Source organism: Mesoplodon bidens (assembly GCF_964165515.1).
Source record: "Mesoplodon bidens genome assembly, chromosome: 1".
Taxonomy (NCBI): Eukaryota; Metazoa; Chordata; class Mammalia; order Artiodactyla; family Ziphiidae; genus Mesoplodon; species Mesoplodon bidens.
This window is the reverse complement of record NC_138176.1, coordinates 215,133,960-215,161,638: the sequence shown is the minus strand read 5'-3', so window position 1 is coordinate 215,161,638 and position 27,679 is coordinate 215,133,960. Positions and strand designations below refer to the sequence as shown.

The 27,679-nt window shown below is 36.4% G+C and overlaps 1 protein-coding gene and 1 long non-coding RNA gene across 8 annotated transcripts in view; one reads left to right on the top strand and one right to left on the bottom strand.

The window, feature by feature from the left end:
• Nucleotides 1-9,970, top strand: part of LOC308622384 — a 103,641-nt gene extending 93,671 nt beyond the window's left edge. The window contains exon 3 of the long non-coding RNA XR_014016622.1: nucleotides 9,921-9,970. This is a non-coding gene — a long non-coding RNA (uncharacterized lncRNA). The remainder of the gene's footprint in view (nucleotides 1-9,920) is intronic.
• The window catches only part of BANK1 (B cell scaffold protein with ankyrin repeats 1), a 336,673-nt gene that overhangs the window by 14,276 nt on the left and 294,718 nt on the right, over nucleotides 1-27,679 (bottom strand). For all 7 annotated transcript variants that reach the window (XM_081242858.1, XM_081242857.1, XM_081242855.1 and 4 more), the window contains exons 11-12: nucleotides 23,639-23,704; nucleotides 7,942-8,120 (exon numbers count right to left, since the gene is read on the bottom strand). In XM_081242858.1, the coding sequence (XP_081098984.1) occupies nucleotides 7,942-8,120; nucleotides 23,639-23,704 (245 nt within the window). The remainder of the gene's footprint in view (nucleotides 1-7,941; nucleotides 8,121-23,638; nucleotides 23,705-27,679) is intronic.

Genomic DNA, 27,679 nt, shown 5'->3' with positions numbered 1-27,679 from the left:
CCACCAGAAAGACAAGATCCAGCCTCATCCACCAGAACACAGGCACTAGTCCCCTCCACCAGGAAGCCTACACAAACCACTAAACCAACGTTAGCCACTGGGGACAGACACCAAAAACAACGGGAACTACGAACCGGCAGCCTGCAAAAAGGAGACCCCAAACACAGTAACATAAGCAAAATGAGAAGACAGAAAAACACACAGCAGGAGAAGGAGCAAGATAAAAACCCACCAGATCTAACAAATGAAGAGGTAATAGGCAGTCTACCTGAAAAAGAATTCAGAATAATGATGGTAAAGATGATCCAAGATTCTATTTCCCAGATCCAAAATCTTGGAAATAGAATAGACAAAATGCAAGAAACAGTTAACAAGGACCTAGAAGAACTAAAGATGAATCAAGCATCGATTAAAAACACAATACATAAAATAAAAAATACTCTAGATGGGATCAATAGCAGAATAACTGAGGCAGAAGAACGGATAAGTGAGGTGGAAGATAAAATAGTGGAAATAACTGCTGCAGAGCAAAATAAAGAAAAAAGAATGAAAAGAGCAGAGGACAGTCTCAGAGACATCTGGGACAACATTAAACGCACCAACATTTGAATTATAGGGGTTCCAGAAGAAGAAGAGAAAAAGAAAGGGACTGAGAAAATATTTGAAGAGATTATAGTTGAAAACTTCCCTAATATGGGAAAGGAAATAGTTAATCAAGCCCAGGAGGCACAGAGAGTCCCATACAGAATAAATCCAAGGAGAAATACGCCAAGACACATATTAATCAAACTGTCAAAAATTAAACACAAAGAAATCATATTAAAAGCAGTAAGGCAAAAACAACAAATAACACACAAGGGAATCCCCATCAGGATAACAGCTGATCTCTCAGCAGAAACTCTACTAGCCAGAAGGGAGTGGCACGACATAATTAAAGTGATGAAGGAGAAAAACCTGCAACCAAGATTACTCTACCCAGCAAGGATCTCATTCAGATTTGATGGAGAAATTAAAACCTTTACAGACAAGCAAAAGCTGAGAGAGTTCAGCACCACCAAACCAGCTTTACAACAAATGCTAAAGGAACTTCTCTAGGCAAGAAACACAACGAAGGAAAAGACCTACAATAACGAACCCAAAACAATTACGGAAATGGGAATAGGAACATACATATCGATAATTACCTTAAATGTAAATGGACTAAGTGCTCCCACCAAAAGACACAGATTGGCTGAATGCATACAAAAACAAGACCCATATATATGCTGTCTACAAGAGACCCACTTCAGACCTAGAGACACATACAGACTGAAAGTAAGGGGATGGAAAAAGATATTCCATGCAAATGGAAATCAAAAGAAAGCTGGAGTAGCAATTCTCATATCAGACAAAATAGACTTTAAAATAAAGACTACTAGAAGAGACAAAGAAGGACACTACCTAATGATCAAGGGATCGATCCAAGAAGAAGATATAACAACTGTAAATATTTATGCACCCAACATAGGAGCACCTCAATACATAAGGCAAATACTAACAGCCATAAAAGGAGAAATCGACAGTAACACAATCATAGTAGGGGACTTTAACACCCCACTTTCACCAATGGACAGATCATCCAAAATGAAAATAAATAAGGAAACACAAGCTTTAAATGATACATTAAACAAGATGGACTTAATTGATATTTATAGGACATTCCATCCAAAAACAACAGAATACACATTTTTCTCAAGTGCTCATGGAACATTCTCCAGGATAGATCATATCTTGGGTCACAAATCAAGCCTTGGTAAATTTAAGAAAATTGAAATTGTATCAAGTATCTTTTCTGACCACAATGCTATGAGACTAGATATCAATTACAGGAAAAGAGCTGTAAAAAATACAAACACATGGAGGCTAAACAATACACTACTTAATAACGAAGTGATCACTGAAGAAATCAAAGAGGAAATCAAAAAATACCTAGAAACAAATGACAATGGAGACACGACGACCCAAAACCTATGGGATGCAGCAAAAGCAGTTCTAAGAGGGAAGTTTATAGCAATACAATCCCACCTTAAGAAACAGGAAACATCTCGAATAAACAACCTAACCTTGCAGCTAAAGCAATTAGAGAAAGAAGAACAAAAACATCCCAAAGTTAGCAGAAGGAAAGAAATCATAAAAATCAGATCAGAAATAAATGAAAAAGAAATGAAGGAAACGATAGCAAAGATCAATAAAACTAAAAGCTGGTTCTTTGAGAAGATAAACAAAATTGATAAACCATTAGCCAGACTCATCAAGAAAAAAAGGGAGAAGACTCAAATCAATAGAATTAGAAATGAAAAAGGAGAAGTAACAACTGACACTGCAGAAATACAAAAGATCATGAGAGATTACTGTAAGCAACTCTATGCCAATAAAATGGACAAACTGGAAGAAATGGACAAATTCTTAGAAATGCACAACCTGCCGAGACTGAACCAGGAAGAAATAGAAAATATGAACAGACCAATCACAAGCACTGAAATTGAAACTGTGATAAAAAATCTTCCAACAAACAAAAGCCCAGGACCAGATGGCTTCACAGGCGAATTCTATCAAGCATTTAGAGAAGAGCTAACACCTATCCTTCTGAAACTCTTCCAAAATACAGCAGAGCGAGGAACACTCCCAAACTCATTCTACGAGGCCACCATCACCTTGATACCAAAACCAGACAAGGATGTCACAAAGAAAGAAAACTACAGGCCAATATCACTGATGAACATAGATGCAAAAATCCTCAACAAAATACTAGCAAACAGAATCCAACAGCACATTAAAAGGATCATACACCATGATCAAGTGGGGTTTATTCCAGGAATGCAAGGATTCTTCAATATACGCAAATCAATCAACGTGATACACCATATTAACAAATTGAAGGAGAAAAACCATATGATCATCTCAATAGATGCAGAGTAAGCTTTCGACAAAATTCAACACCCATTTATGATAAAAACCCTGCAGAAAGTAGGCATAGAGGGAACTTTCCTCAACATAATAAAGGCCATATATGACAAACCCACAGCCAGCATCGTCCTCAATGGTGAAAAACTGAAACCATTTCCACTAAGATCAGGAACAAGACAAGGTTGCCCACTCTCACCACTCTTATTCAACCTAGTTTTGGAAGTTTTAGCCACAGCAATCAGAGAAGAAAAGGAAATAAAAGGAATCCAAATTGGAAAAGAAGAAGTAAAGCTGTCACTGTTTGCAGATGACATGATACTATACATAGAGAATCCTAAAGATGCTACCAGAAAACTACTAGAGCTAATCAATGAATTTGGTAAAGTTGTAGGATACAAAATTAATGCACAGAAATCTCTGGCATTCCTATATACTAATGATGAAAAATCTGAAAGTGAAATCAAGGAAACACTCCCATTTACCATTGCAACAAAAAGAATAAAATATCTAGGAATAAACCTACCTAAGGAGACAAAAGACCTGTATGCAGAAAATTATAAGACACTGATGAAAGAAATTAAAGATGATACAAATAGATGGAGAGATGTACCATGTTCTTGGATTGGAAGAATCAACATTGTGAAAATGACTCTACTACCCAAAGCAATCTACAGATTCAATGCAATCCCTATGAAACTACCACTGGCATTTTTCACAGAACTAGAACAAAAAATTTCACAATTTGTATGGAAACACAAAAGACCCCGAATAGCCAAAGCAATCTTGAGAACGAAAAATGGAGCTGGAGGAATCAGGCTTCCTGACTTCAGACTATACTACAAAGCTACAGTAATCAAGACAGTATGGTACTGGCACAAAAACAGAAAGATAGATCAATGGAACAGGATAGAAAGCCCAGAGTTAAACCCACGGACATATGGTCACCTTATCTTTGATAAAGGAGGCAGGAATGTACAGTGGAGAAAGGACAGCCTCTTCAATAAGTGGTGCTGGGAAAACTGGATAGGGACATGTAAAAGTATGAGATTAGATCACTCCCTAACACCATACACAAAAATAAGCTCAAAATGGATTAAAGACCTAAATGTAAGGCCAGACACTATCAAACTCTTAGAGGAAAACATAGGCAGAACACTCTATGACATAAATCACAGCAAGATCCTTTTGGGCCCACCTCCTAGAGAAATGGAAATAAAGACAAAAATAAACACATGGGACCTAATGAAACTTAAAAGCTTTTGCACAGCAAAGGAAACCATAAACAAGACCAAAAGACAACCCTCAGAATGGGAGAAAATATTTGCAAATGAAGCAACTGACAAAGGATTAATCTCCAAAATTTATAAGCAGCTCATGCAGCTCAATAACAAAAAAACAAACAACCCAATCCAAAAATGGGCAGAAGACCTAAATAGACATTTCTCCACAGAAGATATACAGACTGCCAACAAACACATGAAAGGATGCTCAACATCTTTACTCATTAGAGAAATGCAAATCAAAACTACAATGAGATATCATCTCACACCAGTCAGAATGGCCATCATCAAAAAATCTACAAACAATAAATGCTGGAGAGGGTGTGGAAAAAAGGGAACACTCTTGCACTGCTGGTGGGAATGTGAATTGTTACAGCCGCTATGGAGAACGGTATGGAGGTTCCTTAAAAAACTACAAATAGAACTACCATATGACCCAGCAATCCCACTACTAGGCTTATACCCTGAGAAAACCATAATTCAAAAAGAGACATGTACCAAAATGTTCATAGCAGCCCTATTTACAATAGCCCGGAGATGGAAACAACCTAAGTGTCCATCATCGGATGAATGGATAAAGAAGATGTTGCACATATATACAATGGAATATTACTCAGCCATAAAAAGAAATGAAATTGAGCTATTTGTAATGAGGTGGATAGACCTAGAGTCTGTCATACAGAGTGAAGTAAGTCAGAAAGAGAAAGACAAATACTGCATGCTAACACATATATATGGAATTTAAGAAAAAAAAAAGTCCTGAAGAACCTAGGGGTAAGACAGGAATAAAGACAGAGACCTACTAGAGAATGGACTTGAGGATATGGGGAGGGGGAAGGGTAAGCTGTGACAAAGTGAAAGCGGCATGGACATATATACACTACCAAACGTAAGGTAGATAGCTAGTGGGAAGCAGCCGCATAGCACAGGGAGATCAGCTCGGTGCTTTGTGACCGCCTGGAGGGGTGGGATAGGGAGGGTGGGAGGGAGACGCAAAAGGGAGGGGATATGGAAACATATGTATATGTATAACTGATTAAATTTGTTATAAAGCAAAAAATTAAAAAAAAATAAAAATAAAAATAAATAAATTGGTCTATGTTTAAAAAAAAAAAAAAAGGACACGAGGTAAGAGATAAGGCTATGGAGAAAAGGGAAGCCTTGTGCAGTGTTGGTGGAAATGTAAATTGGTACAGCCATTATGGAATTCAGTATGGAGGTTCCTCAAAACATTAAAATTAGTACCACCATATGAGTCAGCAATCCTACTTCTGGGTATTTATCCAAAGGAAATGAAATCAGGATTTCAAAGAAATAGCTGCATTTCCATGTTCACTGCAATAGCCAAGATATGGAAACCATGTAAGTGTCTATCAACAGATGAATGGATAAAGAAGATGTGTTATATATGTATACACACACACACACACACACACACACACACACACAATGGAATATTATTCAGCAGGGAGAAAGAAGGAAATCCTACCATTTGCGGCAACATGGATGGACCTTGAGGGCATTATGTTAAGTGAAATAAGTCATATAGAGAAAGACAAATACTGTGTGATCTCACATATGTGAACTCTAAAAAACCCAAATTCATAGAAACAGAGTTGAATGATGGTTATGAGGGGCTGAGGAGTGGATGAAATGGGGAGGGAGATGTTGATGTTGGTCAAAGGGTACCAACTTCCAGTTATAAAATAAAAAGGCTCTGGGGATCTAATGTACAGCAGGATGATTATATTTAACAGTACTGTATTATATATATATTATAGTTAGCAACTTGAAAGTTGCTAAGAGAGTTAGCACTATATGTTCTCGTCACACAAAAATGGTAATTTTGTGACATGATGGAGGTGTTAGCTAATGCTACGGTGGTCATCATTTTGCAATATATCACATTAACCCGTTATACACTTTAAATTTAGACAAAGTCAATGATATCTCAATAAATTTGGGAAAGAAATGGAAAAGAACTGACTGATTCCTCCCACAGTCCTCAGTCAGAGTCACAAACTTTGGACTCTAATGGAAAGTAATCTCAGTGTTTGTTCTTGCATTTACAGGTTAAAGTGTTTTGTTTTGTTTTGCTTACTGTATTCATGATCCCATTATCCCTATATATTAGATAAGCCACATTGGTCTCAGAGTAGTTGAGTATAGACCACCTTAAATTCTTTCTAAAACAGTATTGAATATAAATACACAACATATAAACAACCAAGGGTTTAATAAAGCAACTAGTGAAACCCTTACCAAGAAAGTATTTAGGTTGGATCACTTTAAATTGTAAATTTTATTATTGAAGGGTCTAAGAAGGATGAGGTACAACTGACTTAACAAAACGTATATAACTTATTCTCTAGCATTGCTAGGAAAGTGACTTGTAGGTCCGCACTTAGGCACATTTTACCCATTTCGGCATAAGAAGGATGCCTGATGGTGATGGCAGTGGTGTGGACTGAAAGCAATACTGTAGTTCTGACCATGAACAACGATCCGTTACAGAACTCTACAATCAGCATTCTTAGCATCTGTTTGGCAAAAGAACTGCCCTTGCTTAACACTGCAAAATCTTGACCAGGTCCAGTCACCTAACCACAACAAGAGCTATCCATAGAGACAGGTGATTTCTGACAAGGCTTGTGATCTCAGATGCATTGGAAAAGTCCCTTGCCTAAACCATATCCTGTCTATATGCCACATTGCTTGAATCACCATTGTAATTCATTTCCCTGTCGTTTAGAAATGTTTGCTTAAGCATTGTTTTTAAATAAAAATGATCCTTGGGAAAGGTAGCATATTATGCTATTAATGATTATTTATACAGGCCTAATGTAGCGAATGAAATGTGTTTAATCCAACAGCTGCCTGAGAACTGGCTTTTAAGGTACTGGGGTTTTATATGATGAGAAGAAAAAAACTGGTAAAATATTTTGGGAGTGGGAAGGCTTGATGGATAGCTAGAATATGGTCCTGATACCCCTCACTGAGGAATGTCATGGGGTGTATATTATATTACACAGGGTATATTTTGTTTTCATTTTTCTCTTAGAACCACCTACTGCAGTCCCCTTTCAGGATGTAAATTATGTTTAAAGAAGACAAGCTTATCTGAAGTTAATACTCTTGGCATAATTTCTCTGTTAATCCTGACCGATATATATATTCATATATATGCAAATCCTGATATATATATTTATGTATGTATATATTTACATACATGCAAATCCTGATATATATGTATATATATATTTATTTTTCCAAAGGTTAAGGAGAAGATAAAACGTACTAAATTTTACTTAGGACTATTGTCTCATATGATTTCAATCATTTTCTTGTTCCCTTTAAGTCTGGTCTACATAATACATTCTTCAGAATTCTGAGCATGTTAGTGTAAAGATGCTTCACCTTAATTTCAGCAATGAGATTCATAAAACATGCACTGTACTAAGGACAGCCTTATAAGTTGATTAGGTATTAGCTCTGATATACATGGTCTCAGCATTGAGTTTATCGATGGTTTGTAAACATGAAATCTGGGTATTGTCGAACTTCTAACTGGTAGTTTAAAACCTCTTTTTTGTGTGTGGCTAGTTAAAAACAAAAAACAGTTACCTGTATTTCTTGTTAAGAGAAAGAGGCTTACAAAGATGCTGGAGATCTGCACCTGAGGGAATGCTCCAGAAGGGACTGGGGTCTGTATTACCTGCTGAATTATTTCCAGGCCAGTCTTTCCCATCTGCCAGTGTTTAAATTTCTCCAGGGCTTCGTCCACAGAGAGTTTCCCATTCTTGACTTTCTCTTGCAGGAGGATGAGTTCCTCCTGCCCAGCTGCAAGGCAGCCCCTTGTGGTGGAAAAGGCTTGACTCTCCATCCGAGATCTGTCTACAATATGAGGGAAGGGTGTTTTAATGAGAAGTCTGCATATGACAACTGGAAAAAAAAAAAAGCACTCAAAAATAAGCAGTTTGAGTTTCTTGTTCTAGCTAGTCTATAAGCAGTTACAGAGTAAATCAGTACAAATTTTTTAATGAGTTTCTTTCTAAGGATGGTCATGCCTCAGACCTAGTGTTATGGATGAAAAGAATATGTCTCATCACTGAAAAACATAAAGGGATGAGGAGGGAAAGAACAGCAAAAGTTCTGCACTAGGCTGGTGATGGGCAGTGCCAACTTCATGTTCTTTTGTGAGGATTACTTTTTTTTTTAAATTTATTTATGGCTGTGTTGGGTCTTCGTTTCTGTGCGAGGGCTTTCTCCAGTTGTGGCAAGCGGGGGCCACTCTTCACCGCGGTGCGCGGGCCTCTCACTATTGCGGCCTCTCTTGTTGCGGAGCACAGGCTCAGACGCGCAGGCTCAGTAGTTGTGGCTCACGGGCCCAGGTGCTCCGCGGCATGTGGGATCTTCCCAGACCAGGGCTCGAACCTGTGTCCCCTGCATTGGCAGGCGGATTCTCAACCACTGCGCCACCAGGGAAGCCCTGTGAGGGTTACTTTTAATTAGGTCCACAAAATACTTAGCATAGGGCCTGCTGCATAGTAAGCTAAATAAGAAAGAGCTAACACTATCGTTACTAATAAATATTTATGGAAGAAACACAATCTCTCCAGCTTTGGGAAAAAAGATCTCAACCAACATCCAAATGTCACAAGAGGTGCAGGATCATTTGAGAATTTATTCCTGAAAGATTAAAATAAATAATTGCTGGTCCTTTTGTAGTGACCTGCTTCCTTTTCAAAAGAGTTTATTTTGGAACATGCTATGTTCCAAAATTTGCTCAGCACGATGAGAACATTCGATGGTCTGATGTCTCTTGTGTGGCTGCTAATGCCACACCAGACACTGGCCTGAGGAACAGTGAGAGCAAATTGCAGACCGCGGGTGAGTCAGTGTTCTGATGGTGCTTAAAGACATAAATGAAGCTGTATGCTTTCAGGGACTCTGTGTACTCTCCAGGCTACCCCAATCTCTGTTACTCCCTGTAAGTCTCTGGACGACTTCACACTTGTACTGCCTGCCTGGCTGCAGAACTCATCTGAGTTCTCATTTACATATTTCTCCTAAGTCCAACATACTTATTGCATTATCTCAGCAGGGACTGGATGACTCAGCAGCAGCACAGGTCGTATGCACTATCAAATCCAAATATGCCCAGAGTCTAGAAGGAGAGAAGAGGTAGTCCCCCGCCACAAGCTGTAGGCAAGCTGGTAGTAAATTGGGCATTTCGCTGGAGAAATTGCTCATTACTGGGAACTCTTTTTCAAGAAAGAAGTAGATCAATTAGACTGTATCTAGACCTGATTGATGGGGTTTGTGAAATGGGGAGGGCATTCAAATTCTATAGTCATAAAGATTCATTGATAGGATTGGTTAGTCTGGAAATGAGAAGTTCAAGTGCTTGATAGCAGTTTTTAGTATTTGATGAGAACCTGAGCCTTGGGGCAGTCTTGGAATGACCTCTCATGTCCCTTTCAGTTTTGAGATTCCAGCAGTGAATCTTGGAACAGGGGCACAGAGACAATTCTTTTTTTTTGTAAAGGTTCACATGCACATAAAACTGCTCCATGGCCAATCATTCTGATTCCCACGGGGGCTTTCTTGGCTTGTCTTTTCACTTCAGAAGTCCTATTCCCCCAGAACTAACAAGATGTCAACAGATTCTATACTCTAAATCTTTTCCTTCAGGGATGACAGAACATGAAATCCCAGGAGAACTGGAGAAGCAAAAGTCAGCCAGAGGGCTCAGTGGTTCAGCAGCCAAAAGCACAGGTAACAACTGAGATCCTGCTTCTTACACCACTTGCTTTTTATAGGTCCCCACAATCCAGTTCAATTCGTAAGATGCTGTTTGCAGTAGAATTCCATGTGCCATTCCTGCCAGAGTGTGGAGGCTTAGCATCGTCATTTAACAGCTATGCCATTTCACTAGCACCTCACTTCTGCCGTCCCTTTGCCTAAGTGTGAATCCATTTTTATCGCAAATACCCATGCAGCTGGATTTTCTGCTTTTATAGAAGTTATCTCAAGCCAAGCCTTCCCAGAAAATGGTACCAACTTCAGTTTTGCTATATGTGCACGTTTAGCTGAATTAAAAAAAAACATTGAATTCTTTTAATAATATTCATTTCAATTATCCCTTCATATTTCACATTTTAGCTACGAAAATATAAGTAAGGTGACTTTTTGGGGGGAGGCAGGATTCAGTTTTGCGTGGTTGTGCAGAGACAACAAAAGAACAAAATTCAGGGCTTCCCTGGTGGCGCAGTGGTTGAGAGTCCGCCTGCCGATGCAGGGGACACGGGTTCGTGCCCCGGTCCGGGAAGATCCCACATGCCGTGGAGCGGCTGGACCCGTGAGCCATGGCCGCTGAGCCTGCGTGTCCGGAACCTGTGCTCTGCAACGGGAGAGGCCACAACAGTGAGAGGCCCGCGTACAGCAAAAAAAAAAAAAAAAAAAAAAAAAAGAACAAAATTCAGGAGTGGCAGAAGTTGTAGGCAGATTGAGTCCCTGAAGTGAGTTGTTTACAACTAGACTAATTTTACATACATCTGCTTTTTCTTTTTTTTTTTCCCCCACACTAAAAACATTAAAACCAATTGTCTTGATAAATTACTATTAGGCATGACAAGCTGCAAAGAAAAATGATTAGGGCTTTTACCTCCTTTCTTCCTAAGGGCAGACTAATCAAACCAAAACATGCAACCTGTAATTTTTGGAAGGCTGTGCAAAATTTCTTTATTGCATTTAGATGACTATTTTATGGGGGGTGGAAGGGTTTTTCCTTGCTCCTCAAATTTGTATTTACTATTAGTTTATTTTCATAAGAGTTAGTATGAGTTTAACATAATTTTCTTTGAAAAGCATTTGTCAGACTGCTATTTGCCCACACGGCAGACTTGTTTTCTTATCGTAAAAGCTTCAAGACAAACTACAGTTTCTAAAGTTTTAGTTCCTTTCAGATCAATTCTTCTTTACAAGATTTTCCATTTGATCAAGTTTTGGTCAAATTAACATCAAGCAACCCGTCTGGTGGACATACGAATCTAGAGATTAGGTAAGAAAGCAAACTGAGCTTTTCATAAAAGTTCTTTCTACTACCAAGTGACTGGCTAGGAGAACATTTTTCCTGAAAAACTGAAAGTCAACAACTTGATTGGCCAACACCAAAGAACTTAAAATGTGAAATATTTACTTAGTAAATATTAGGTAGTCATTGAAGTAATAATAATTTAGAAGACCAAGTGCAACGGAGAGCGGGCTTATTATACAAGGACAAGTACAAAAACAGGATGCAAAATTGTATATATAGTAAAATTTTAACCGTAAAAATGTTGTGCATATAATAAAGCAAGCAGGGACAGTTTTAAAGATGATACAGGTCGTTCTATTGTGATGGTATCAGAAGTGATTACCTTTTTCTAATTTCCAACTTTCTGAAATACTATATTGCTTTTACAATAAGAAATTTCTCCCACTTCACGAATAGGTTTCTCCATGGAATACACCCTTCCAAGCTATGCCAGATATACTATACCATGCCATACCATACTGTACTATCTTACCGAATTATTCTGTGAGCAACTGGAACAAACTTGAAAGTAATAGGACTTAAAAAAATCAGTGACCAAGGTTTAAATCTGAAGTTACTTTTTTGTTCCGTATCTAGGAAATTGGCAGCAAGTAAGCTCAGGGTCACATGAGCAAATTAAGAGATACTTGTAGTGTTGATGTATTTGTAACTTCCAAGCAAAGTGTCCACATCTCCTTAACCTACAGCTGCTACTGATGGGTTCTCTCCTTGACTAAACTTTAGTCAGGCTCCTGAGTCCTTTTCCTAACTAGGGCTCACCTTTCGTACTTCCATGTCTGTCTTTGCATTGCTCAGTTTTCATAAGAATCCTGCTGTTGCTTTAGCCAAAATTCCCCACCCTTGATATCTGATCACCTTCAATATCTGTTTGGCTTCTTTTATCTTCCATCATCCCCCAGATGTGATCTGATCACTTGGCCTGCCTGGAGTAAGAATCCTGTTCAGTCAGTTTAGGGAGAATCTCTCTCGCCCCTGATGTTCTTAGTAATTTCCCATCCACTTCTCACCCCTCCCACACACTCTGCTCCTGAGTTATAAATTCGCATTCTTCCTTGTGGCATTCAGAGTTGAGGCTACTCTCTCCCATACTGTAAAATCCCGTAGCAGCAATCCCTATATTGTTGTATATAATCCCCTGAATAAAGCTGGCCTTACTGTTTGACAAGTGGCAGAATAATTTTTTCATTAACAATATATTCTTTGCCATTTCACTTTAATTGTATATTCAGAAGGTGAGTCCCCACGCCCTGCCCCACCACCATTTAGAAAACACAGCCGTACTGAAAAAGAAAATGACTATCACTCACTACTACACTCAGAAATGTGGAGTATTAACATTTTGATATTTCTCCTTTTTAAGTGTAAATTGCTTTCTTTTCTTCTCTTTCTTTTTCTGAACTAGGTTTATACTGGTATGTTTCCAGCTCTTTTCTCTTATTCCTATAGCCTAAGAATGTTTCCATGCCATTAAATATTCTTTGAAACATGAGTCTTAGTGGCTGTATTATATTCTGAAATTTGTATATTCAATAACGTATTTAACCATTTTCCTACTGTTGGCTCTTTTTTTGTTGTTTCCAGTTTTTCCCACAGTTATGTATTATTGGTGCTTAAAAGTCTTTAACATAAATCATTGGCTGTATTGCTATTTATTTTCTTAGGATAGACTCCTGAAAGTCTAATTTTTGAGTATGTACACTTTTAAAGCTGTTGATACTTAGTGATCAACTCCTTTCCTGGAAGTGTGTTGTTAAGTACCTCTCACCAGTTGGATAAGGGAATGACTGATTTGATGCACTTTTGATAATATTTTGCATTATTCAAGTTAAAAAAAAAAGCACAAAAACTTTTAGTAATTTTATAACCTAAACCATTCTTTCACTGTTAAGTGATTCTTATGCCAATGTAATGCTAAATACTGTAGCTTTAAGCACTGCATAAATACTAGACCTTAATACACATGGCAAGTGGTGCTGACTTAATCTCTTTATTTTCCTAAATAGTTGAGTTTGAAATAACTCAGTGACAAAACTTGTCCTGGGTTACCTTTTGAGTTAAAACTTAATACAAATATTCCTTAGTTATTGGTCTAGTAGTATTTAAAAAATTCCTTTCATCACCTGACATAATTTTTTTAATAAGCTGACTTTGTTTTATTAACACACTCTATTATTTAGAGTAGTTTTAGGTTCATAGTCAAACTGAGTAGCAGGTACAGAGATCTCCTATATACCTCCAGTCCCACATATGAGTAGCCATCCCCATTATCAACACCGCTCACCAGAGGGGTACATTTGTTACAGCTGATGAACTTACATTGACACATTATCACCTGACATAATTTTGTTAATTAGTATTTTTCTTTGAAAAGTCACATATATATATATTTTAAAATTTTATTGGAGTATAGTTGATTTATAATGTTGTGTTAGTTTCAGGTATACAGCTGAGTGATTCATTTATACATATACATAAATTCATTCTTTTTTGGATTCTCTTCTCATATAGGTTATCACAGAATACTGAGTAAAGTTCCCTGTGCTATACAGTAGGTCCTTGTTGGTTATCAATCATATATATTAGTGTGTGTATGTTAATCTTAAGCTCCTGATTTATCCCTCCCCCCACCATGTTTCCCCTTAAGTGGGACCATGTTTGTTTTTAATATCTGTAAGTCTGTTTCTGTTTTGTAAATAAGTTCATTTTTATCTTTTTTAAAATTAGATTCCATGTATGAGTGATATCATGATATTTGTCTTTCTGTCTGACTTACTTCATTTAGTATGATAACCTCTATGTCCATCTGTGTTGCTGCAAATGGTGTTATTTCATTCTTTTTTTATAGCTGAGTAATATTCCATTGTATATATGTACCACATCTTCCTTATCCATTCCACTGTTGATGGTCATTTAGGTTGCTTCCATACCTTGGCTATTGTAAATAGTGCTGCAATGAATATTGGGGTACATGTATCTTTTCAATCTATGGTTTTCTTCGGATATATTCCCAGGAGTGGGATTGCTGGGTCTTATGGTAGTTCTATTTTTAGTTTTTTAAGGAACCTCCGTACTGTTCTCCATAGTAGCTGCACCAATTTACATTCCCACCAACAGTGTAGGAGGGTTCTCTTTTCTCCACACCCTCTCCAGCATTTATTGTTTGTAGACTTTTTGATGAGAAAATCATATATTTTTATACACAAGGAAATCAAACAATTCCTCTGATTCTATGTACTAACATCTTCTCATGACTGGTTTTCTTACTGGTGTATTCTCTTAGTTAGATTTGTCAGAGCATTTGCTAATTTATTCTTTTTAAAAATAAGCTTTCAGATTTAGTTAAAATTTCCTGTGTTTTCACATCTGTGAGTTTTAAAAATTCTACCATTAATTTTTAACTTTTACTAGATTTATTACATTGGTTTTATTCCATAATTTTTTTACTAGTATCTAGTTCCTTTGTTTTCCTTTTCTTGTTTAATAACTAAAGATGTACAGCTATGATGTTGCCTCTGTTTATAGTTTGCTTGCTTATGATGTTGCCTCTGCTTATAGTTTGCTTGCTAAGCATTCAACTGTGTTTTAATTTTGTTTGCCTTCACAGGTTTTTAAGAATTTCTTCAGGTGTTTTTCATTTCTGTTATTAATTCTTTAAAAAGTATACTGAGATCTAGAAGTGGGTTGAATAGGTCATATTTTTATTGAGTTTTTAAAAAATCAGCATATTATTAATTAAGGGTTTTGAAAAGTGTACAGTCTATTAAGTACAAACTTAACATTATCTTAATTTTTTATATACCCTATTTTATCTTAATTTTTTATATACCCTATTTTATTGTTTTCGCATTTTTACTGTTTTAACAAAGGTTCAAGTATTTATAACCTCTTACTACTACTGTGGTTTTTGTCAGATTCTTTTATTCTACCACATTTTACTTAAATATTTTTAATGTTTTAATATTTGCCACATAAAAGAACATGGATGACATGCTTTTATTTGGATTTTAGAATTTAAATAAATAAAATGATTTTTTTGGTCTAATACTTCTGCCTTGAATTCTATTTTTTTCTAAAATTAAGATTGAAAACAACTCATTTATTTCTTTTTCTTTAAGCAACCATTAATGACCATAAATTTTCATTTTTTCTTTAGTATTTTTTTACAGTATATCTTCAAAAAGCAGGATATAGTTTGATTTTGTCTTTTATCCAAATTTGAATCTGCATCTTTTATAAAATAATATATAATGTGGTATTTGGAACCAGGCAATCATGGGTACAAATCTCAGATCTGTCTCACCCCACCTTTGCAAGCTTCAGTTTGTCTATGAAATGAAGGTAAATAATACCATTAGTTAGAGGGTTGTTGCAAGGTTTAAAGGAATTAATATGTGTAACATGCTCGGTAATGTTCCAGTCTTATGCAAAAGTCCAGGAAATTGTGGAGATGGTTGTTGTTACTATGATAACCTGGAAGAACAAGATAGTAGGAGATTCTAAACATGGGCTTCAGAGTCAAAAAGAATTAAACTGAAATTCCACCTCTACCACTTATTAGTTCTGTGACCTTGATTACAGATAACCAATCCATCTTAAAAAGGAAAATTATATCTACCTCATAAGAAAGCTGTGAGGACTTGATCTATGGTATATAAACGCTTCATACAGTGCCATTTGCCTTCAGTGACTGTGACTGCTCTTTGAGGATGTTTAACTGACACATGTATTTTCATAACTGCTGTTCTAATTATAACCTTATTTTGTATCTTTTTTTGCCTTTTTTTTTTAGTTTTTGTCTTGTGCTAGAAAGATTAGGTAGATAGATATAGTGTATATGTATTATATAATTATATAATATTAAGTGATTTAGAAGGTATATATTTTGTTTTAAAGTAATGATTACTTTTATAAATTTCAGATTTTTTACCTTATATTTTTTGATTAGTAAAGACTTGATAGGGCATTACTTTATTTTTAAATTATTTTCTAGTTCCTAGGCATTTTCATATTATTTGAGCACTGGACCTAGATTATTGCAATAAAATTATGATCTCTTGCATTGCATATTTTTATCACCAATATTTTACATTCAGATGTTTTATAAATAAATTTATAATAATTATTTAAATTTAATTCCATGTTTTATTGAATTCATTATTCAGCAAATTCTTTAATGCCATAACTTAAAAAAATTTTTTTTGAAGTATAGTTGATTTATAATATCATGTAAGTTTCAGGTGTACAGCACAGTGATTTAGTTATATATGATATATATACATTCTTTTTGAGATTCTTTTCTCTTATAGGTTATTACATAATATTGAGTATGGTTCCCTGTGCTATACAGTAGGTCCTTGTTAGTTATCTATTTTATACCTAGTAGTGTGTATATGTTAATCCCAGCCTCCTAATTTATCCCTCCCCCACCCCCTTTTCCCCTGTGGTAACCGTAAGTTTGTTTTCTGTGTCTGCAAGTCTCTTTCTGTTGCTAAGTATCTCTCACTTATTTAGAAGATATTTGGGGGAATACTTTCATGATGACACAGAAATGCTATCTTTTCTAAAATCTTGGACATCCAAAAAATATGTTTGTCTTCTTACACAAACCCATTAGCTGACTAAATATAAGTTGCAACGTTTTCCCAATAAATCATGTAGTCCATTATCTCAAATTTTTGTTACATCATTTTCTAAATTGTAAAACTGATTTTGAGTTTTTAAAAGAAAATCTAAGTTAACATATTTCCTCAATACTTTAGGGTTGTTTCTTCATCTTTATAACTAAAACGGTTTGCTAAGATGCTTTTAAATGTGGGTATATTTCCTTATTTTTTGCTAGATCACAGCGAGTCTATACAGTCTGCATATTCATTCCCCCACTCTTCTGTTCTCTGAAGCTTTGTTAAACTATGTCACTGATTGTATTTTCTAGCCTATTTTTAAAAACACCTATTTTTAAAAACACCTATTATACATGAGTTGGATTTCTGTTCTCCATGTCTTTTGACTGTTTTTAGTATTTCCATGTATTGGGAACAAACCCTTTTCCAATTATGTTGTCAACTTCAATAATTGATTTTACCCACTGTCACTCCTTTTTGTTATAACCAACGTGGATTTTAGTTTGCTATTGAAATTTTAATTTCCAAGTTAATTTTATTTTTGCCATATGTCCTCTAGTCACTTGATCCATTTTCTTCATGTCACGTGTTTCACCTCATCCTGCCATCTCAGCTAAAATGTCTTTCATCTGTTTTGCTTTCATCTCAGCCTGACCTCGACCCCTGACTTTCTGTTGATGTTTCTTCTCTATGTTTTCAATTTGTTTATGAGTTTGAAGTTTTCTGAAATTTTCTTTTTTGGCTCCTGTATATTGTCAGTGGGTATCTAGCACTGATCCTGAAAGCTGAATGGTTTAGCTTAACTTAATAAATGAAAATTCAAGATAACTCATACTTCTTTACAGTTATTTTCTAAAAACAATTACACATCATTAGTTGGGATGTTCTTATTTTGTGTGTGTGTGTTGGGGGGGCACACTTGCATATTTCCCACTACCTCCATACTGATAGCTTGGTGCTTCTTGGGAAGATATATGACAACCTTACTCATTAGGGAAGTCATTTACAGAAGTATAATGATCTTGAGTCTTCATGATGAAATTCTCCTTCCTTTCCTTTGACATGGTTTTTGAAGTTCTCATATCATTTATTTGTTCTCTCCTTCAATCTTCTTAAAAGAGAACGCGTCTATAGAATGATGTTTGACAAGAGGTTTGGTGATTGTTTATCCTTTGCTTCTATTCCTTGTGTTCAGATCAAATTTTGTTCTCTGCTCTAGGACTACAGAGGACTTTGGTGCAACTCATAACTCAAGATCCCAGGACTTAGCAGCTTTGTCTAGTGAAGCTTTGTCACAAATAGGTGGAACATGATTCTTTGGCACTATGTACCGACAGGTCTGCAAGCAACTAACTCCCTGAATAAACAGTAAGTTTTCTTGCCCATCCATCTTTCCTTCCCAGAGCTTTACTGCAGGGTCTCAGGTTGCTTTCTACTGGGAGAACAACTTTTTCTGCATGTGTATAGAAAGACCAGAGCTGGAGTGGAGAGAACTTTAAAAAATTAGCATTTGTGGAGTAGAGTGATAGCTAGGGGTCAGCGGGTGGACTACTGATTTTATTTGCTTCAGTCCCCTTTTTTCAACCTTAGAGTTAATTGGAATTAGTCCCATATTCCAGCATTAGCTTTATTCCAGTCTTTGTTTCCACTATTATTAAGAATTCCATCTTTTTGATGCCTTTCCTTCACAGGCATTTCTGAGAGGCCACTGCTGGCTGTTGACACATCACCATTTTAGACAAGAGCTCAGCTATTACACAAGTTTTTCCAGGTATGACCTTAACAAAAACAGAAACCAACCAAACAAAAAACTCCTATGAACATGACAAATGGAAATGTCAGTTATACTGAAAAGGAGAATTGAAGCCATTATTCTTTTATGGAGTGCAAATAACTATATTTTGATAATTTTCCCTCTTTTCTTTTTAATATATCAATTACTGGCAAAAGTAGCCAGATGAAAATACCTCAGGGACAAGCATTCTCTTTTGCCCACATAAGGGTAACACCATCTGCATTTCTCCAGGTCTCCTACTTATAGAAAATTCTGTTATTTAACATTCATCACACTGCTGCAGCACTGGGAACTTACAGAGCTCATACAAGATATGTTCCCTGACTATATCTTTCCCAAGAGCATGCACACCCCCTGAAAAGACCAGCCGATAACAATTTTGGAGTCTGCATTGAGGAATTAGTGGGCAGAGACTATATCAGAGATTGCAAACTTGTAAACCTACAGGGGCCAGAAAGATGGAATTACTGAGCAGATAAGATTCAGTGCCTGCTTATTAAACACATCTGAATAGTCTTCATTATCAAAAATAATTATTTTCTCTTTTGTGTTTTTATTCACAGCATGATTCTCTTGATATGTCTTTTATTTTCCCAGTTCTAATAGAATTATGAGTTTAGACAAATGTGTCTCAAATGTAAGACAATATGGAAAGCATGATAACAAATGCAAATATCAAAAGTAATTTGTAGCAAATGATACAATAATACAATAAGGAGTGGTTGGAGATTTGAATTGTTACATGAGACATGGATTTAAGCATGGTTTAAACATGGCAAAAAACTGAAATTATATTGTGCACATTATTTTTGAAATATAACATATTTAGAGGCCAAATCTGACCACAATATGGCCTTTCAAACAGTTTCTTTTGGTTAGATTTTGTTTTTTGTGTGTTGGTTTGAGATTATTATTATTATAGCATATTATTATTCTCATGTGTTCTACTTGTAGTCCATGTCTAAGATAGGACTTAGGCAACTAAATTCTAGAAGCTCCACAGATAACTCTTATGCTCATCTGGGATTGAGAGTCACTGGTATAGGCAGCTGGTTAGGGTGGACGTGCTCCTCCTACCTCCCACCTAACTCCACACCTCAAAAAAAATGGTTTGCCTTCCAAGCATGACAGCAACAACACATGCTTGATGAGATGATTATTATTTCACTGTGTGGCTGGGCATATCTGTGGCCATGAACCGTGATCACACAGAGGCAGTTAAGAATGCTAAGAATGCTAAACATCATCAATTGCCATCCTTCACCTCTGAGGTACCACTATGTTGATAAAATGGGGATGATTTCGGTGAAGATAGAAAAGGCCCCATGGCATAGCCTAAGAAAAAGATGTAACAGAGAAAAACAGGTCTGGGAGACGTGAGCAATCTTGACCCTAGACTGCTATATGATTTTGTGAGGCACGGAAAATTAACCATATGTCTCCATGTCCTCAAAGCCCTTACTTTCCTCCAGCACCCTTTGACTTGATCATGTTCACCTAGGAGTCTTCTAATTACGAATTATATTTTATAAAAACTTTATTATTAATATTTGGCAAGGGTCTAATGAGTACAAGCATTCTTGTCACTGGGAAGAAATCTTCCCATAAAACAGATTTAATCCATTGGGGTTGGGGGTTATAAATCAGTCCTCCATGAGCTTATTTAACAGGACTCAGACATCAAAACTCTAATTGATTCCAAACCCACTGGCAAATTCAGTTCTCTGGTTTGCCACGTTGAAGAACCAACCCTTGACTGCTCTGTGAGGCTCAGTTTTGGGAAGTGGGTGGAGGTGTGGTAGCAGCACATTCTGGGGACAACACGCTGGCACTGATGTAAAATTTTTCTAATTTTAAAAGCAACTTGGAAAAACGGATTTTAAAAATGTATTTTGATGGAAACTTTTATCTGTGATCCAAAGTCCTCAGCATTTTTCTTATATTTTTTCCAGGATGTGAAAATTGAGTTGAAGAAATCTGTTGAGTTTCCATGGAAATGGTGCCAATTAATTTTTTTCTGTTCCTCAGGAAAATTCCTTGACTTAGCCATAATGTAACTTCCTGGCAATCCCTTGGCAGTCTTCATCATAGGGCATCTGAAATGCCTATACTTTCAGTGGGAAAATAGTTGGCTCTCATAATCCCCTTTCCTTCCAGCATATAGTGAAATAATTGAATAATTTCTTTAACCTTTAGAGAACCTGTCCAGTCCCTTTAAAAAATCTTGACTCTGACAAACACTTCACAAAAGGGTCTTTTTGTTCTCTATCAAATAAAGAGATTATCATTGGTGAAGCATGCACTGTTTTTCCTATTACACCATGAAATCCCAGGGTATTTGAAGAGTATTCATTAATTTAGGAATAAGTAGTTTTGATTGTCTAGTATGTCCCATGGTCTGGATGGTCATAAATATCTGAAAAGATTTAGAGAAAAATGGCTGGACAGAGGAAGTCCATTAGGTACTTAATTCTTTAATTTCAAAGCCTTCCCCATTATTGTTTTTTTTGTGTGTGTAGTATGCGGGCCCCTCAGTGCTGTGGCCTCTCCCGTTGCGGAGCACAGGCTCCGGACGCGCAGGCTCAGCGGCCATGGCTCACAGGCCCAGCTGCTCCGCGGCATGTGGGATCTTCCCGGACCGGGGCACGAACCCGTGTCCCCTGCATCGGCAGGCGGACTCTCAACCACTGTGCCACCAGGGAAGCCCCCTGCCATTATTCTTAATTATGTTTTTCTCATGCTAGATTCTGATTTCCCTGCAGACTGCAGTTATCAGGAAGGTTTTTTCCCCCTAACATTTCATAGGATTTAATATCCCTCTACTCCTTGAAAACAGAACAATAATCTTTTCCATTCTGCTGAATTACTAATGTCCACAATTAAAGGAATCTAGGGGAACTGCTCTAAGGTGACTAATCAAAAATATCATCAATAATTGGATTGAAATATCTAGAGAGTGAAAAACTCACACAAAAATTTGATTAGAATTTTCAGTATTCTAACTCCCAAGAATTAAAAAAATCTGGTCATCATTGATCTTGAAGAAGCAAATTAAGTAACAAGATATGGACAGATGTTAATCCAGTAAAATATTTTATAATTTAGGTTCTTGTTTCCTTTCACCCTTCTCTCCCCCCCTTTTATTCTGAGTACAGAAGGGACTATTTTTTCTATACATATGGTAGGATACTAATAGGTTTCTTCTAGGCTTCAAAAACATTAGCAGCCTTTTCCTATATTGCTCTCTGTGGGACAACCAGAGGATGACAGATCAGGCATTCTGAGGAGCCCTTCATTACACTTGCTACTTGTCCCCTTCTTTCATCTCCTGTGGCATTCTTCACATCATCCTCCTAATTCTAACATAATTTAATTAAAATATAATAATTGAATACTTTGTTAAAAATGCTTTAGGGAAACTTTCTCCCAAAGAGCTCAAAGCGTCCCCTCTTTATTCTTTTCAAAGCTCTGTGAGGTATGTGGAAGAGTCCAGATAGGAATAATCTTCTCTATTTAATTCTTCAATAACTGTTTGATCCTAATTGTACAATGATCTCACATGGAGTTCTGCATTTATTTCTTGAGAGAGCTAAAGGCACAGTGGGAGGCTAATAGTATACTTAAAAAGATATATCTTTCCCTTCAAACTAAGAAATCACTAGAAATGAAAAACTGTCCCATAAGGAGAGTTTTTTGCATACAAATTTATAAGTAGTCTATCCAAGTGATTTGTAGGAGACTGGAAGTTCAGGTCCATCATGTGCTGCATTCAAACACCACATACTTAATTGGAAGAATGATCTAAGTACAACCTCGCTGCTGTGAGAAATGCCACTTGAAGTGATGGGTGATGATCACTCATTTAAGGACACACCTTTGTTTGGAGGATGATCCATAGCATCCCAGGAGCAAGTCCATGAGGTTCCGTATTTAATAGGTCAGTGGGTGTCAGAAGTTGGTGCAATCAGCACTTTGCTATTTTCACAATGGCACACAAAGAGGCTATGGAAGTGGTCAGTGGCTGCTGGTGAAATAACTTCCCAGTTTTATTTTAATGTCTCTCTCAATGATTTATGAGTAACAATTTCAAGGTAATATTATTTTGGAGTGATGTTATTTCAAAAGTGGGTTGAGGTTAAAAGCATCTGTACATGCTCATTGATTATCAGAGTCATCCAGTGTTACCTCCACCTCTGCCACCTTTTATGTTTTTCATTTTTGAACTTTAACCAAAGATTTATTATCAGAAAAACATCATAATAAATAACCTGCCAGGGTACCTCTTTTCAATAGGAACCAAGTGTGTCAGGAAAGACTGGAGGCAGCTGCCTCCTTATGGAGCAAGAGGAAAACATTCCTCCTGTGTGAGATGCCTCTGAGCTACAGTGTTCAGCTCTTTTCTGCATGACAAATAATTGTTCCAGTAAATGGTGGGTCCATTACCTAAGGCAAGAGAATAGTGAGACAATCTTTGACTGGAGCTCAATGCAGAGCACAGAAAACCCATGCTGGTCCCCTTCATGGGGGCATCAATCATCTGCCCCTCCTACCAAGTTAGGTTCCAGAGGCTTCTCTCCAAAGGTCTCTGAGGCATGTTAGAGAACTTGTCTTACTTGACCCTCCTGGAGCTCTGATAACAAACAGCATTGTCAACATCACCACAAATATCCTAGTAAGGCCTTTGTTAAATTCTTGCCTTTGTTAATTAAAATAATTTTCTTGCATTAATCTTACTATGCAAAAATTATATTTGGGTAAGACACTGACTGACTTAACAGTAAAATTAGCCAAGTACACAATTATTTACTTCTATAGCAGGAGACTTTACTCAGTATTCATAAGATTTCTTTAACTCTTACTTAGAGATTATTAAATAAACTGAAGTTCATGTTAGTACCTTGTTTCTTAGGGCCATGGAACTTGTCACCATCAGATTGTCTTCTGGCAGTCTTTTGTTGAAACACTGTAAAAAATAGAACACAGATTATTTATTGAACATAAACATAAAAAAGAACACACTGTGGAGGACTGTAGGAAATTAGAATGCAATACTTCATTTTCCTTAGTAACAATTCCTGAATTTGTATTACTTTTTGAGTAGGAGGATTACTAAATTTACAGTTTTCTCATTTGTGCAGCTTATCAGTCATTTCAGAAAGCATTTTCTTTGCACAGAGTAGTATAATGCTGATGGAACGCCTCATTAAACTGTTTAAATCAAGATATGATTCCATTTTGATATCAGGTAAAGATAAAAGCTGCATTTTGTTAAAAGTGATAAATGCTAAAATCACATGAAAAATTCCATTTGCACAGAAATTACTCACGCTGACTTTTTGGTGATAAGCAAGGATAAAGACTGTTGCTTCTTAAACAGATGAAAAGACTGCTGGATTCCCAGATGTAATAATAAAAAAGATACTTTATTCTTGCATCATCTAGCTCGACCTCAGACCTATTAAAGCAGCTTATTCGAATTACTTCGTTATCTGAGAAGTACTTTGTTCTCATTTATTATTTCTTACATGGAATTCTGTGAGACAAGTCAGCATTACCCCAGTCAGCAGATGAAAGATAAAATTGATCGTTTAATATTTATTGAGCACCCACAAAGTTCCGTATACCTTCTGGTATTTGTTAACGAGGAAGTCTGTAGCCTTTAGAGCTTGACTTTAGAGACTGAACATCCCAGACTTCCATTTACTTTTTTATGGGTAGTCTAAACTATAGGGTTTGGGAACTGAAAGAGGCCTTGGAGATTTAGTCCGATGTCATATGTTTATAGATGAGAGAGGTGGAAATAACTAACATATAAAAGGGCTACGTAATTTTGCAGTGATAGTGGAGATGTTAGTGGAGATGTTGAGTTGGACCCTCAAGCCTTGCACTTCATACTGTTGCTTTGGTTCTTCACAGCACTGCTGCTCTTCTCGTCCATAACTGAGGACATATTGTACAACACAGGGAATATAGCCAATATTTTATAATAACTATAAATGGAGTCTAACTCAAAAATTGTGAATCACTATATTGTACTGTAATTTACAGAATATTGTATATATCAACTGTAACTTACAGAACATTGTATATATCACCTATACTTCAATCAAAAAAATTACAAATCATATGAGGAGACAAACCACAATGAGACAAACTTAGCAAAACAGCATACCAAGAACTAGATGTAATAAAACAATCTGAAAGAAATTGTAAAGTAAGTATGCTCGTCCAAAGAAAAAAAAAAAGATAAAGAAGGAGCTATAGAGAGGGGGTTAAAAAAGAACTTTAGGGCATTTCCAACATGCTTGGGTCTCCTGTTCTTCCTAGCAGCTCCCCAGGTGTTCCTAGGACAATCTGGCTGAGGCACATCAGAGTGAGAGTGGGGATGGTGCTTCAGCACTCTGCCTGGGAGATGCACCCCAGCAGTTATTCTGGATCTTTGCCTTTGGTCTTAGTATGCTTTAAACCAATCTAATATCAAGGTCATATCTGTGATGAATCCAGATAGCATTTTTTTCAAATTTAAGAAAGTTCCCTAAGCCATATCAAATCAATAATTATTTATTAAGCACATATACTTTGCCAGCTGTTGTCAAGAAAAAGGGTACTCTGCTCTGTCCTTCAAACAGGAGAAGCGAAAATACTTTCAAAGTATGATGTGTTTAAGAGAAACTATACACATGAAATAACATTTTTGGTTGAAAATCAATTTTCTGCTTCAAGTTAGTATTTCGAAAACATGCTAAATATAACTTACTGGCAAGTTCTGGGTTTGTGGCTTACATTTTTTCTCAAATAAAATATACTGATGGATATATGGTATGTGAATATATTTTAGGATAATAAAAAACATTTTTATAAGTGGTGCTTGACTTTTTTCATTGGCCAGTTCGGAAAGTCTTGAAAGTATAAAACACTTTTGAAATTTTAATAACATGCAGACACTCTGTGCTTTTTCGCCAGTATTGTTAAGATAGTAACTGAGACTGTCTCAGACAAAAAAGCTGTAATCTGGCATCATTAATGTGGGAAATAATCTGAATCCAAAGATAAATTCAGAAAATAAATTCTTCCAATAAAAAGTATATTAATTATTAAGTTTTAAGAACTCTGATAAATTTTGAAGCTATGGAGTACTAGAATTTTTTTTCCAGCTTTTTGGCATTCATTTGTTAAAAATCATTTTACACCTTATATTTTATTGAAATACATTTGTTGACAACAAATGTCCAGACTTTGTGAAATACAGTAAATGTTAAACAGGTAGACATGCTCAGTTTCTAGATTAAGAAGACAGCAGCATATTTATTTATTGTTGACATTTCAGCAGCGTTTGTAGCTAGAACAGCCTGGGACGGGGTGGAGGATTGGGGTGGGAGAGTAGGGGTACTCTGAGTAGAATGATGATGAAAGTGCTGATAACAGAACTCATTAAGAGCAGGATGGGCACTAAGTCATGCCCCATAGTACAAAAATCCTCTCTACCACAATAACCTCCCTTGAAATTCCCTCCTAACTCACCTCCAGCTCCACCCACTACAACTGTTATCCTCCTTTCACCTATAGACAAGCCTCATTTCCTTACATGAACTCAATTAGCATATTGCCAAACACACTGTTTCTCATTGTTATGAAAGTTGGGACGTGTTTTTGAATATAAATTAATCTTGGGAAGACACCTATATTAACTTGTTTCTTGAAGAAAGAGCTAGCCCATCCAAATGATCACCGATGCAAACATGCATACCAAGGACACATGCTCTATTAGCCTTAGGCAAAGAATACATAGATATAAAATTCCAGACTTTGTTAATCTTTCTTTTTACAGTGAATATTAGCTGAAACATTTAAATTGCTTCTACCAGCGAAATCTTTGCTCTAGAAAGCTTTATACGCTTTATGTTTACCATCTCACCCACACAACGTTTATGAGAGGTAACTATAAAATCCATGATATAGGGAGAACCGAGCACTGGGTGTGGATCGTTCAGATTTATATATGGAAGGTATGTATGTTTATACAACAGGATTTTTGGTAAGATGAGATTCTGTTCTAAACATAGAGCAACTGAAAAACAACCTATATACTAGAATGCTAATCTGCTTGGCACAGTGGAAGGGGTATAGTTTTGTCTTAATATTATCAACATGCATGGCATGGGAAAATGGCTTTCTCCTTCTGGGCCTTTAATTCCTTTGCCAGTAAAGTTAAGGCTTAGATGAGGTGACCTCTAGTGTCTTACTCGGTTCTTATATTCCAAAACAATACCAGTTCTTTTTCCCCAAGTCATTCCAGGCCAAATGGCCTGGATAAATTCTCAAATGAACACGAATTTAGATAGAATGCTATGTTTTGAGGGGGAGATTCTTTTTACTGGGGGCTTAGACTAACAGGAACACTAGCAAGTTAAATCACAGACCAATGTTAGTTTTTCATAATATATGGAGACAGTCCTGTCCCTATGTGTTTGAATTCCTGGAGAATATTATTTTTGACCGCATTTTATTGCGTCAACGTTCAAATGATGCTATGAAGGCAATTATGAAACAACGTCAATTTTGATGACTCTGCCCTAGTGAAACCTTATTTTTCTCTTCCTACCTAAAATTGGAATTTGATGAGAAAGACTAATGAATGCATTATTAGTAGCTGTCACTACCTTTAAACATTAAAAAAGTCCATAAAGAAAAACAATTTTTGAGGTTCACAATAATCTCAAACAATGCAAATGCCCCAAATATCACCCCCATTTATTTTAAATATTTGGTGGAATGACTTCTATAAAATTTTCTCTAGAATAGAAATGACACCGAATGGAAAAAAATGAGCATAGTATTAAATATTCAAAATGTTAAGCAAAGCAGAACTATCAGAAGGGCAGAGGAGGGGGAGAAGGTGAAATGTAACGAATTCACTTGCACTACTTGTCTTTCCAGG